Below are 14,480 nucleotides of genomic sequence, written 5' to 3' on the forward strand. Positions count from 1 at the left end.
ACCACACGTCTGTTTTTACCCAGAATCAGAAAATGTTTTTTCATATTTTTGCAAACCTTTTTCACTAAAACAATCAGAATTGTAGACTCTTCGAAGTAACAGGTAACAGTTCATAGGATATAACAATAGTCTTGAAGTCTAGGAGTCTTAAAAAAAATTCTATGAACAAATCGTACTTTTGTGGACAGTTTTACTGAGTCATTTGCAGTGTAGCGGATGACCCTAGAGCCTATTATACAGCATGAAGTACAGTCAGACAAAAACAAATATTATGTATTAATGTATCTATGTGTGTGTATACACACACACACACACACACACACAGAATTTAGAAAAACGGTACCGATGAGCCTATTTGCAGGGAAGGAATGGAGATGCAGAAGTAGAGAATAGAGTTGTGGACACAGCAGGGGAAGAAGGGGGTGGGGCAAGTTGAGCAAGTAGCATTGACATGTGTACACTATGATGTGCAAAATAGACGAGCAGCACTGTGTGTGCATGTGTGCCCAGTCACATCCCGCTCTTTGCAACGCCATGGACTGTAGTCTGCCAGTTTCCTCCATCCATGGAATTCTCCAGGCAAGAATACTGGAGTGGGTTGCCCTTTCTTCCTCCAGGGGGTCTTCTCCACCCAGGGATCCAATTCACATCTCCTGCATCGGCAGGCAGATTCTTTATTGCTGGACCATTAGGGAAGCCCAGATAGCTAGTGGGAAGCTGCTCTATAACACAGGATGCCTGGCCTGGCTCTCTGTGATGACTTACAGGGGTGAGATGGTGGGGAAGGGAGGTTCAACAGGGAGGGGATATATATATATATATATATATACACACACACACACATATATATATACATATATGTATATGTATATATGTATATGTATGTATATATGTATATGTATATACGTGTGTGTGTGTATATATATATATGTGTATATATATATAAAATTGTGACTGAACCACATTGTTGTATGGCAGAAACCAAGACAACATTATAAAGCATTTTTCCTCCAGTTAAAAAAATTTCAAGTTAAAAGCTAAATAAGGCAGATGTAATAATAATAAAACCATAGTGTTTTCGCGTGCATATCCATACAGGACATAAAGTGAGGATGATGCTATAATGGCTGTTCTCAGTGGTACAAACCTGACTGACATCTGCAGTGGGTGGGAAGGGGACGTTTCTTTTCTCAGATCTTGATCATCAGGATTTGGGAGGCCCAGCCCTTCTGCGTCTCCATGAGCTTCACAAGGGAGAAGGTCTGGCCGGCGAGGTCTTCAGCTTCCAACAGGGACAATGAGAAAATGGAAATGGTGATGACAGTGGGGTGCATGGGACGTGCAGTGTCCCTTCTATAGTTTCAGAGATTTGTGAGGACAGGATCAGGTCTGCCTCAGTCAGCACCATGGACAGCACCCCTCCCTGTTAGGAATACTCCCTGACTGATGGGTTAATCCTTCACAGAGACTTTGGGGCCAGCTTTGCAGAGGGAGTTAGGATCTTCGCTCATAGGTGGTTGCAAAGATGAAATTACATGATGTGGGGCAATGACTTGCCCAGGGCTGGGCACCTGGGATGTGGTCTGAGAGGGCAGGGAGGCTGGGGTCCCAAGGTGGGGATGGGAGGCCGCCTCTCTTCTTGTGTCAGGGGAGGAGGAATGGTATATTGGGGATGGTAGGTTTGTGTTTGAGCTCCCCCACACCACTTGGTCTGATGACTTCAGTTTCCTCTGTAAAGCTGGAGGTAAGGCTTCAAGAGAGGGAGGGAGTAAGAAACTGTGGAGGTAGGCGAGACACAGAGAAGGTCTGAAGCTGAGTGACTGCAGGATGGAGCAAAGCCAAGGGCGTAGAGGGAGGTGGTCCTGAGATGCCAGGACTGGGGCTCCCGTGTCACTGTCTTTCTTCCATAGTGCTCCACAGTGACAGGAGCCAACAGATGGAGGCTGCATTCAGAGATGGGGTTTTCCTAATTAGCTAAGTGGAAAGGAAGTGTGGCAGAGGGCTTGAGGGGTGTTGGTGGTTAAGGGATGGATGATGGAACTTGAGCTGGAGAAAGAGAAGGGGGAAAGGAGAGGGTTGATGGGTGGGGAGAAGGCACAGAGGTGGATAGGCAGTGCTCTCGGAGTGGGAGGAACCTGACCAGCCGCTGGAAGAAGAGGGGATGGGGGGGCTTTCGGCTGGCTGACCCTTCCTCAAAGCTAAATACCCTGCTTCTCTCTCACCACTCAGCTCAGGCTCGCCCAGGGCAGGGCTGTGGAAAACCAGGCACAGAAAATCAATAGCTCAGGGATTTGAGGGTCTGCAATGTGCTAGACATGCATCTCGTTGTTGCTTCTTGGTTAAACCTCACAGCGATCCTGGGAGGGACTCTGGCTGTTACTCCAGTGTCATCCATGGTGAATGGAGACACAGGAGGTCAGTAACTCATCCAAGGGCACAGAGAAAGTGCAGGGCCAGCTCAGGGTCTGATTCCAGAGCCTGTGTTGGTGACCAGCAACCCCAGGTGAGGTAGGAGCCTCAGTGCCATCAGCTGAGGGGGAAAAGGGACAGAGTCACCCACACTCTTGAAGTTGTCTCCCTTTCCCTTCCTTGCCTCCTCTCTCTGCTTCTGAGGTTTCTGTTGATTGTTGAGCTCCCTGCGAATGGCGTGTGTGTGGGAAGTGACCCCTCTGTACTCTGTCCAATGATGACAAGCCCTCCCAGCCAAAGCCCCACACCGTCGTCACGCCTGCCCCAGTCAGTGAAGCGGTGGTCTGTGCACTCTGTTTTTCCTTTGAACCAGCCAAGGTGTCGTCAGCATCCAGAGAGGAAGAAGCAGACGCCGCTGGCAGCCTCCCACCTAGCACAGATGAGCCCTCTCAAGCCTTAGCTGGGTCTGACTCACTGGACAGTCCTCCCAGACCCCTGGAGAGATCCGTGGGCCAGCTCCCAAGCCCCCCGCTGCTGCCCACCCCACCGCCCAAGGCAGGCTCCAGAACCACGAGAAGTGTCACAGGTGGGTCTGCGAGCATCCAACCATCCACCCTCCGTCCTTCCTCTCATCCATCCATGCCTCCCACCGGTCCTGACTGGGCTCCCACTGTGGGCTGGCTCTCACCCTTTGCTTCTGTGGGTGGGGCTCTGGGCAGGTCCTGGGGAGCAGAGCTGGAGGTGGGAGGGCAGCCCTTGTTGAGGAGCTTGGTTGACAGGAGCAGGGGCTTGGGCTCCTTTAAGCAAACATGGGGCAATTGTCAAAGATTTCTTCCAGAATCTGAAGGCAGGAGACACAAGCACACCCTTTCTATCTGGGTACTCAGGTGTCTGACTGTCCTCCTCTGCTTCTGGGTCAATGTCTGTCTCTTTCTTCTTACCTTCTCCCTCCCTCCCCTTTACCTCTGGCACTCCCTCTCATCACCCCCTCTTCCTCCTCCCTTCCCCTCCTTCTCTTTCAATCTCTCTGTTCCTTCCCTCCCTTCCCAACCCTGTCTCCCCTCCCTTTGTTTCTCTCTGTCTCACTTATGATCTCTGCTCACCTCTGTGGGTGCTCCAACCGGCAAAGCAGAGCCAGGAATCCACACCAGACTGCAGGGTGGTGGTCAGAGCCGGGAGCCCAGCTAAGCAGAGGCCCCCAGGGCATCTCCTTCTGTAGCTTTGGCCACCCTGGTTGAAAGATCCCAGGACATGGAGACATTGACTTTTCAAGTGTTGGTACATGTTGTCTCATCACTGCTGGAAACAGGAGACACTGCTGCTGTCAGGAAAAGCAGGCCCTTCACAAAGAGATGATTGTTTTTAAGAATAAATCCTTACACTGCCTCTGAGGGCAATGGGCATGAAGGTGACAGTGGATTGCAGAGCTCAGCAGCATTACTCTAATCCCTGACCACCGGTGATAATATGACAAGTCACCACTTGTCAGGAGCTGCCCAGCCCCAGGCACTCCCAGGAGCCCAGCCCTTGATCCCTGGACAAGCCCTTCTAGGGAGGGAACTCTGCCCTGAGCCCAGATCCCAGTGTCTGCATACAGCAGATGCTCAGCGAGTACAGGTGACTGATCAAAGGAACAGTCAGGTGATGTGACCCCCTTATCTGCCTCCTGCCTCTTTCTGCATCTCTGGGAATGAGAGCGTTTAGTCCTTGGGTGATGTGGTCACACAGATGAAGTTTTGAGGCAAATAACACTGTCCTGTATTTTGTTACTATCTTCGCAATAATCCCCATTCCATCCATTGAAACATAAATCACTGGCTAAGGAAAATCCACTGGCTAAGGCACCATCCCCCGCTTTATTCTGGCTCCTGTGTAATTTGCTTAGAGACTTTCTTCCCACATTGTGCTTGGATGCGATCAGAACTCAGCCTGTTTTGTCTCCCATGATCCCTCCACTCTCCCCATGTCTTAAATCACGGGTCCTAGGGCCCTGTGGTCAGCTCCTCTGACTCCCACCCGCCCCTCAGGGGTTAGGAGTCTGAGGACTTGATTAGGAGTGGGAGAGGACAGGAAGGTTACCTGCTGCGGACTTCTGCCTGAATCTCTTGTAGCTGAGTCTGCATTTTGGCGACTTTGTCTTAATTTCCTTTAGGGGCGAGATGTTTGTTTCAACATGTGGCCACTAGGCGGCAGCAGAGGAGGAGGAAGGGCAGAGGAGCCTGGCGGGAGACAGTCCACGGGTTCAGTCCCACTGAGTACACACACGCATGGTGTTTAACACTTTTAAAATACGTTGCCTATTTTTTAAACATATCAAAATATGTCTAAATATTAAACTGAATCACTTAGCTGTACATCTGAAATTAACACAATATTGTAAATCAACTACGTGTGAGTGTTCAGTTGCAAAGTCGTGTTCAACTCTTTTGCAACCCCGTGGACTGTAGCCCACCAGGCTCCTCCGTCCATGGGATTTTCCAGGCAAGGATACTGGAGTGGGTTGCCATTTCCTTCTCCAGGAATCTTCCTGACCCAGGGATCAAACCTGCATCTCCTGCATTGGCAGGTGGATTCTTTACTGCTGAGCCACCAGGGAAGCCCAAATCAACTATACTTCAATTTATATAAAAAAAGAGAAGCATATTAAAATATGATTGGGAACAACCTGTGGGGCCTTGGGACTTGTCATCAGCCCAGATCTTGTCCCGAGGAGAATGGGAGAGCCATGATCAGAAGACTCCCACAAGGAGAGGTGCAGATTGGAGGCAGACGTGAATGGATGATGGGGAAGCAAAGGGAAGCTGTGGTGGTGGTCCAGGCTGAGCAATGGCTATAGAGCTTGGGGAGTTCTTCCAGCTTCCGCAAGAGGAAGTGTGGCTTCAGGAGGTCAAGTTCGTCGTAGAGAAATAGGAAAGGGGCTTTCCGTGTCTGAGACCCTGCCAAGGGCCTGTGGGCACTGCCATCCGTTCAGCTCAGGGGTCCCAAGGATGGAGGTGAACCGATCAGGGTTGTACCCATCTCCGTCTTTGCAGGGAGGGAGCTGGGCACAGCATATCAGATAGGATGCTAGTGAGTTCACCTGGCCTGGAGCCCTGTGTCCTCTCTGCTCACGGGCTCCTGTGTTTCAGCAAAGCCCCTCGTCTCTGACCCCAAAGACTTATCTTCTTACTGGTTCTTCTCATGCCCCAGGCCAGGCCACACTCTTTCAAGGCTCTGGCGGGAAAAGTACTGACTCTTCCCTCCGAGGACAGCTTTCTACGCCCACGGGGTCTCCTCATCTCACCACTGTCCACCGGCCTCTGCCCCCCAGCCGCGTCATTGAGGAGCTGCACAGAGCGCTGGCCACCAAGCACCGCCAGGACAGGTGAGGCCCCTCCCCTGGCAGGGGGACCTGTGTGCCTGAACCCCCCCATCCAAGGCCAGTCTCACTGGGGGCAGTCGCAGGGGATGGGTCCAGGCTGGCCTCATAGCTCTGCTTTCACTATCCTGGAATTCTCAGTTGTTGAACAAGGTGCTTCCTTTTTCAGTTTTGCACCGGGCTCTGCAGCTGGTTGGTAGCTGGTCTCAGTGGCCACATTCTGAGAGGGATAGGGTGGGAATTGTACACATGAGAACCAGGCACAAAGCCCCTGTGTTTCCCCTGGAGGGTCTAGGGACCCAGGGTCGAGTGGGAGCATCACACGAGAGGATTGAGAGGGAGAAGTAGCCGTTATGTTGTCTGGGGACTCTGATTGCGTCCCATTTTCATCTGGCAAGAGCACAGGTAACCTGCCCGGAAGCTGACTCTTACTCTTGACCTCACATGCCTCATAGGCTGAAGACTAGTGAGTCATTGGAGGGCAAAACAGATACCAGAATATGTATGTGGCTTGGCAGAAATATTGGGCAAAGAAGATGCCCTGCTTGGTTCTTAGGAAATCCTTGATCTGCACATTGGCTGTGCTGTCTCAGCAGGTTTTATTACATGCATGTCAGCATCATTCAGAGCAACACATTATGAGCAGCCTTGGGCTGAAAGCCCTGTGAGCCTCTGGCATTTCTTTTCCTGAGCATCAGTTGCACACACTCGGGGGCCGTCTTTGCAAAGCCCGTTATAAGTCTTCAGGTCAACTTTGCAGGGTGCCCAGGTGACGGGGACAGTGAATAACCTGAGCTGCATCTCTGATTCAGCTTCCAAGGCAGGGACAGTAAAGGGTCCCCGAAGAAGCGCGTGGACGTCCGGCTGTCGAGGACGTGCAGCGTGGAGCGGGGCAAGGAGCGGGAGGAGGCCTGGAGCTTCGACGGGGCCTCTGACGGTAAGCGGACTGTGGCCAAGGAGTCTGAGGAGAATAAGGAGAACCTGATCCTGAATTCTGAACTCAAGGACGACCTGCTCTTGTATCAGGACGAAGAGGCCCTGAACGACTCCATCATCTCTGGTGAGCAGAGGGTGGGTCTCTTGGGGCGGGAGCCTCCTTCCAGAGGCATGGAGCCCAAGCGCAGGTTTGGGGGTTCTGCTGCTGCCAGAGCCGAGGGCACAGGGTGCAGGGCATGTGCCAGGGAGTAATGGAGAGAGACGCCCCATTGTATGTGAGCTGGGGCCTGTGGGCTGGCTCAGGGCACAATTAGAAGGAACCTGAGGAGACTTGTTTGATTCTGACAGTTGCATATACACCTTCATGTGTATTTGAAAAAACAAAAGTGCCTCAGCCAGCGTCTGAGAGCGTCAATGCTTGGGATGATGTGGCAGGATGTCGTTGTGTTGGTGGTACTTGGATTGCCAGCATTTGGAGGATGTAGCAGAAAATGTTAATAAGAAAGCAAGATGAGATGGAAGAGGGAGGGCGGGCTGATGCCTGTGGTCATCTCAGAACTACTATAAACCCGGCAGTGTCTGCTTGTTCAGGACCATGTGTCCACCAGGTCCTTGGAGGTCTGTCTGTCCTCAAAATGTGTTCTCCAGGTTAGAATATTTGCTCTGTTTTACCCTTGAGGATATGGGGGCTCGCGAGACAGAGCACCGTAGACCCCTCGTGATAATGGGTACTCAGTCCTGATGTGAGCTGTGCTGAGCACTGTCTCTTGTAGGAGGGTCAAGAGTGACACGACTGTAAGTCCTTTAGGGGAGGGTTATTGTTCCTAAGTGAGGGGTTATTGTTCCTCCTGAAAGCATCTCATGGGGACAATCACGACAGTCTGCAGGGAGCCCCTGGGGACCTGGTCCCAGTGTTGATGGAAAACGGAAGGGTTGGTATTGACTGTGACTTGGTTGGTACTAAGGGGATCAGGCAGGGGCAGCCGTGACCAGGTGGACAGACCAGGAGCCCAGGACTGGATACTGGCCTTGGCTGTCACCCCCTCCTGTGACCTTGCATCCCTCTGGACCTTGTCCACTTTGGATCTGGTGAAGCGCTTCCGGGAGCACCAGCCATAGTGTGTGTCTTGGCGGGGTGGGGGTGGAATGAAGCTCACAAGTGGTTGGAAGTGGCTGACAGAAGTCAAACCAGGGTCTTCATGTCAGAAACCTAGAGCCAAAGACCCTGGACATCTGAGAAGAGGCTGAAGCCTGTGGTGTTTCCCAGACTTACCTGGTTCTGGGACTTTTCCCCTTAAACACCCATCAGCCTCCTACAGGACAGGGTGACGTCTGAGAATGGCTGATGTAGACAGGGATCAGGGTTGAAGCAGGTCTTTCAGCCTCGGCCACACTGAGGCCTGGACGATCCTCTGTGTGGGGCTGCCCTGTGCCTTGTATGGTGTTTGGAGCTCCCCTGGCCTCTGCCCACTGCTCAAGGGGAGGACCTCCCTGCCTGTTTGAGCTGCCAGGGGCTCCAGCTGGCTTTGCCTGTGGCTGCATCAGTCAGATCGCTGCCACTGTCTTGCATCAGCTCTTATGTGTCCTCTCCTTCCCTTATCTTGGGATTTAGGGCCCATCTGGATGATCCTGGATGATCTCCTCATTTTAAGATCCTTACCTTAATTACATCTGCAAAAGCAAATTACATCTTTTTTTCCCCCAAATAAGGTCATGTTCCCAGATTCTGGGTACACCAATCTTTGGGGGTCACGGTCCACCTGGAGCAGCTGCTCCTGATGATGTAACATGTTCCTCTTCCCATGGAGCCAGGGTCACCCCCAGGGCCTTTTACACCCCACCCCTACCAACCCCATCATCAGGCCCTCAGCTGCGGGACCACCTGCAGCCTGGGTGGGTCCCCACCTACCTCTGCCTCCTCCTCACTGATCAGATCAAACTCCCTCATCCTCCACTCTAAAGACAGCACTCTGACCCTTCCTTTAGCGCTCCGCACAGTTGCAATTTTACCGTGATTTTTGTGATTATCTGTCTTCCAAAGTGAAGTGTTCGTTGCTCAGTTGCATCTGACTTTGCAGCTCTTTGGACTGTAGCCTGCCAGGCTCCTCTGTCCATAGGATTTTCCAGGCAAGAGTACTAGAGTGGGTTACCATTCCCTTCTCCAGGAGATCTTCCTGATCCAGGGATCAAACCTGGGTCTTCTGCATTGGAGGTGGCTTCATTACTGTCTGAGCCTCCAGGGAAGCCTCTCTGTCTCTTCACAAATCTATCCGTTATTCAATTATTATGTGTTTCACTGCTGTCCGCGCAAGGGCTGGTGCCTCTCATCCACACACACCCAGGTCTATGTAGGAGTGAGTGGGTAGCTGCTGGGTGAACGGCTTTGACTGCCATCTGCCTATCCAATGGTCCTCCAGCCCATGTGCCCTGAGCTCCAAGAGGTCCCTTGTGGACTGAGCACCTCCACTGGAGTCTCGGAGGTGTCTCTGACCTGACCCCTCCAGATCTGAGCTCTCGCCTCCAAACCCATACTGTTCCTGTTCCCATGAGCAGGGCCTCTGACCTTCCATGACCTGGGGCCATCTCACCACTCTTGACCTTGCACCTGACATGCAGATGGTGCTTCCTTGGAGATGTCAGGCCGATTCTTCTCTGTTGAGCTGCTCCATCTTCTCTTGCCTGGACTCAGCCTCCCCCGGGCCCCCCTGCCTCTGCCCCTGTTCTAGCCCCTCCACACAGATGGACATCGGGCAACGTCACCCCTTGCTCACACCCCTCCAGGGGCTTCCTGAGGGTTTAATGCAGGTCCTCACTGGAGTGGGTTACCATTCCCTTCTCTAGGAGATCTTCCTGATCCAGGAATCAAACCTGGGTCTTCTGCATTGGAGGTGGCTTCATTACTGTCTGAGCCTCCAGGGAAGCCTCTCTGTCTCTTCACAAATCTATCCGTTATTCAATTATTATGTGTTTCACTGCTGTCCGCGCGAGGGCTGGTGCCTCTCATCCACACACACCCAGGTCTATGTAGGAGTGAGTGGGTAGCTGCTGGGTGAATGGCTTTGACTGCCATCTGCCTATCCAATGGTCCTCCAGCCCATGTGCCCTGAGCTCTAAGAGATCCCCTGTGGACTGAGCACCTCCACTGGAGTCTTGGAGGTGTCTCTGACCTGACCCCTTCGGATCTAAGATCTCGACCTTTGCCTCCAAACCCAGACTGTTCCTGTCCCCATGAGCAGGACCTCTGACCTTCCATGACCTGGGGCCATTTCACCACTCTTGGCCTTGCACCTGGCATGCAGATGGCACCTCCTTGGAGATGTCAGGCCGATTCTCCTCTGTTGAGCTGCTCCATCCTCTCTTGCCTGGACTCAGCCTCCCCCAGGACCCCCTGCCTCTGCCATCACCCCTGTTCTAGCTCCTCCACACAGATGGACATCGGGCAACATCACCCCTTGCTCACACCCCTCCAGGGGTTTCCTGAGGGTTTAATGCAGGTCCTCACCAAGACCCCTGTGGCCTGTCCCCATCACCTGGCTTGTCTCCTCCTGGGCCCCCGGGGACCTGGCCACAGCCGCTACCTCCACATGCACTTACCACAGGGCTCCCATTCCCACTGAGTAGGAGGTATGTGCAGCTCCACTGGGTTTAAAATGCCACCTCCTCCAGGAAGGTGGCAGGCATAAACAGGTGACTCTTCCCCACCACGGCCCTGCTGGCCCCTCCCTCACCTTCTGTCCCCAAGTCCTCTCCCCACCAGCACAGATGCCTGAGGTCAGGGCTTCATCAGGTAGAGGTTCCTGCCATGTCCGCAGCCCCACGTGCTACACACACCATAAGTATCATGTGTGACTGGGTGTTGGGATGGAAGGAGGTGGTGTCTGTAGTCTCCTGTGGGGATCAGCCACTTTCCTCCTTTAAGGTTTCTCCCAGGGTGTGGGTCAAACCTGAGTCTCTTGTTGTTTGTCTCCAAAAACCGGTGTCCTTAACTGAACTTGGAGATTGACAGTGATGGGAACAGGGAGGGTAGAACTCATTCTAGAAGCTCTGCTGATGTTATCATGCCCAGGGTCCCACCAGGCTGTGCTTGGGAAGGGCTGTGCTGATTATATTTGCAAACCTGGGCAAAGCTGCCCCTCCTGTGGGTACTGGCACTGGGGCTCAAGGTCAAGGGCTCACATCCAACCCTTTGAGCATCCATGGAGGGTTGGGCCCATTGCATACAGCGAGGCACACCTGGAGAGCCCTACATCCAGAGAGGAGCCCTGACATCTGTGGCTGAGGCCGTGGTACACAATCTGGGATCCCTGAACCCTGAAATCCAGTACAGAATGTGGGCTCTTCACCTTTATTATGCTCTCGTGTGTGTCCGTAGCTCCCTCAGAGTTACGGATCTCTGGGACAAAATGCTTGGAGGGAGAAATTCCATATCGATTCTGGAAAAAGTCTACACATCTTACTTTCAGGGGAAAATGATTCACCGTGGGAAAAACCCATGAACACATTCTGCTTTGCCCGGTAGGGCAGCAGCAAAGATCAGCTTTTCTTGGCTTCTCTCGAGTTCAAACCCCACTCCTAGGGTCACAGCTGGTATGTTATTTGTAGATCTCTGAGGTGCAGAAGTGGTGCTAGTGGTAAAGAACCTGCCTGCCAATGCAGGAGACATAAAAGACGCAGGTTCAATCCCTGGGTTAGGAAGATCCCCTAGAGGAGGAAATAGCAACCCACTCCAGTATTCTTGCTCGGAGAATCCCATGGACAGAGGAGCCTGGAGGGACTACAGTTTATAGGGTCACAGAGAATCAGACACAGCTGAAGCAACTTAGGACTGACAGACGGAGGTGCAGAAGGAGAGAAGTGCCAGGCGGCAGCTTCATCGATTATTCATCACAGACACTGCACTCAGTTCAGTTCAGTAGCTCAGTCGTGTCTGACCCTTTGCAACCCCATGGACTGCAGCACGCCAGGCCTCCCTGTCCATCACCAACTCCCAGAGTTACTCAGACTCATGTCCATTGAGTCAGTGATGCCATCGAACCATCTCATCCTCTGTCATCCCCTTCTCCTCCAGCCTTTAATCTTTGCCAGCATTAGGGTCTTTTCAAATGAGTTAGTTTCACGTCAGGTGGCCAAAGTATTGGAGTTTCAGCTTCAACATCAGTCCTTCTAATGAACACCCAGGACTGATCTGTTTTAGGATGGACTGGTTGGATCTCCTTGCTGTCCAAGGGACTCTCAAGAGTCTTCTCCAACCCCACAGTTCAAAACCATCAATTCTTTGGCACTCAGCTTTCTTCACAGTCCAACTCTCACGTCCATACATGACCACTGGAAAAACCATAGCCTTGACTAGATGGACCTTTTGGCAAAGTAATGTCTCTGCTTTTGAATATGCTGTCTAGGTTGGTCATAGTTTTTCTTCCAAGGAGCAAGCGTCTTTTAATTTCATGGCTGCAGTCACCATCTGCAGTGATTTTGGAGCCCCCCAAAATAAAGTCTGACACTGTTTCCACTGCTTCTCCATCTATTTGCCATGAAGTGATGGGACCAGATGCCATGATCTTAGTTTTCTGAATGTTGAGCTTTAAGCCAACTTTTTCACTCTCCTCTTTCACTTTCATCAAGAGGCTCTTTAGTTCTTCTTCACTTTCTGCCATAAGGGTAGTGTCATCTGCATATCTGAGGTTATTGATATTTCCCCAGGCAATCTTGATTCCAGCTTGTGCTTCATCCAGCCCAGCATTTCTCATAATGTACTCTGCATAGAAGTTAAATAAGCAGGGTGACAATATTCAGCCTTGACATACTTCTTTTCCTATTTGGAACCAGTCTGTTGTTCCATGTCCGGTTCTAACTGTTTCTTCCTGGCCTGCATACAGGTTTCTCAAGAGGCAGGTCAGGTGGTCCAGTATTCCCATCTCTTTCAGAATTTTCCACAGTTTATTGTGATCCACACAGTCAAAGGCTTTGGCATAGTCAATAAAGCAGAAATAGATGTTTTTTTCTGGAATTCTCTTGCTTTTTCAATTATCCAACAGATGTTGGCAATTTGATCTCTGATTCCTCTGCCTTTTCTAAAACCAGCTTGAACATCTGAAAGTTCATGGTTCACATATTGCTGAAGCCTGGCTTGGAGAATTTTGAGCATTACTTTACTAGCGTCTGAGATGAGTGCAATTGTGTGGTAGTTTGAGCATTCTTTGGCATTTCCTTTCTTAGGGATTGGAATGAAAACTGACATTTTCCAGTCCTGTGGCCACTGCTGAGTTTTCCAAATTTGCTGGCATATTGAGTGCAGCACTTGCACAGCATCATCTTTCAGGATTTGGAATAGCTCAACTGGAATTCCATCACCTCCACTAGCTCTGTTTGTAGTGATGCTTCCTAAGGCCCAGTTGACTTCACATTCCAGGATGTCTGGCTCTAGGTGAGTGATCACACCATCATGATTATCTGGGTCGTGAAGATCTTTTTGTATAGTTCTTCTGTGTATTCTTGCTACCTCTTCTTAATATCTTCTGCTTCTGTTATGTCCACATCATTTCTGTTCTTTATTGAACCTATCTTTGCATGAAGTGTTCCCTTGGTATCTCTAATTTTCTTGAAGAAACTGCACTGGTATGTATTTATCCTCATAACTTGGTGTCGACGGATCCTTTGCATGTGATGTCTGTCTGGTGTCACCACTCCGGGAAGTGTTTGTTATCAAACATCTCATCCACCAGAATCCTCCAGTAGCATCTACATTAGGGCCGAATTCTTGAGGTGGTGGGGGCCCCGTCTGAGGCAGACCTGCCCCTGACTCAGCTGTCCTGATCAGACTGTCCTGTTGGTTCTGGTTGAAGTGAAAAGTGTATTTGCTGTAGTCTGGGTCTGACCGTTGGATTTCCATGCAAGGCAAACACGGTGCCTTGATCAGTTCAGAGAGATGTGTTACGGGCTATGTGTTTAAGTCTCCTGCCACGTGTACATGCTCTCAGACACGTCTTCACACATACCCGGCCACATCCCCGGGTATGGGCATGCGCATTCAGTGCCAGACAACAGCAGGACACGCAGCATGTTCTCAGGTCCATCAGAGGTGACTTTTAGAAAAGATTTTGCTTTTTAGTCCCTGGTGATCTAGTGGTTAGCATTCGGTGCTGTCACCGTCATGGGCCGGGTTCAATTCCTGGTACGGGAAGCATTTGTTTGGACTTCCCTGGTGGCTCAGACGTTAAAGAATCTGCCTGCAATGCAGGAGACCTGGGTTCAATCCCTGGGTCTGGAAGTTCCCCTGGAGAAGGGAATGGCAACCCACTCCAGTATTATTGCCTGGGGAATTGCATCGACATAGGAGCCTGGCAAGCCTGTGATCCATGGGATCACAAAGAGCCGGACATGGCTGAGTGAGTAACCCAACAGCATACTTTTTAGAGCAATTTTAGGTTCATAGCAAACTAAGAGTGAATAGAGATATCCCCTATCCCCGGCCCCATACCTGCACAGGCTCCCCACCCCACCACATCATCAACACCCTCTCCAGAGTGGCGGCATCTGTTACAACCGATGAACCTACATGGACACATCACCCAAAGTCCGTACTTTAATTCGGGTTTGTCCTTGGTGTGTATGTGCTGTGGTTTTGAACAAATGGACAGTGACATGTCCATCTTTATGGTGTCAGTAGAGGGTTTTCACCACCCTGATGATCCTCTGTGCTCTGTCTGCTCGTTCCTTGCCGGGAGCCGGCGAGAGACATTCCACTCGTGACAAAGGTCCTGAGGAAGGAGGCTCAGCA

The 14,480-nt window shown here is 51.3% G+C and overlaps 1 protein-coding gene across 5 annotated transcripts in view; it reads left to right on the plus strand.

Moving 5' to 3' along the window:
• The window catches only part of PHACTR3 (phosphatase and actin regulator 3), a 218,286-nt gene that overhangs the window by 144,270 nt on the left and 59,536 nt on the right, over positions 1–14,480 (plus strand). For all 5 annotated transcript variants that reach the window (XM_045162670.1, XM_045162669.1, XM_045162672.1 and 2 more), the window contains 3 exons: positions 2,783–2,995; positions 5,599–5,773; positions 6,580–6,827. In XM_045162670.1, coding sequence (XP_045018605.1) covers positions 2,783–2,995; positions 5,599–5,773; positions 6,580–6,827 — 636 coding nt within the window. The remainder of the gene's footprint in view (positions 1–2,782; positions 2,996–5,598; positions 5,774–6,579; positions 6,828–14,480) is intronic.

This window comes from Bubalus bubalis, chromosome 14, assembly GCF_019923935.1.
Source record: "Bubalus bubalis isolate 160015118507 breed Murrah chromosome 14, NDDB_SH_1, whole genome shotgun sequence".
Classification (NCBI taxonomy): domain Eukaryota; kingdom Metazoa; phylum Chordata; class Mammalia; order Artiodactyla; family Bovidae; genus Bubalus; species Bubalus bubalis.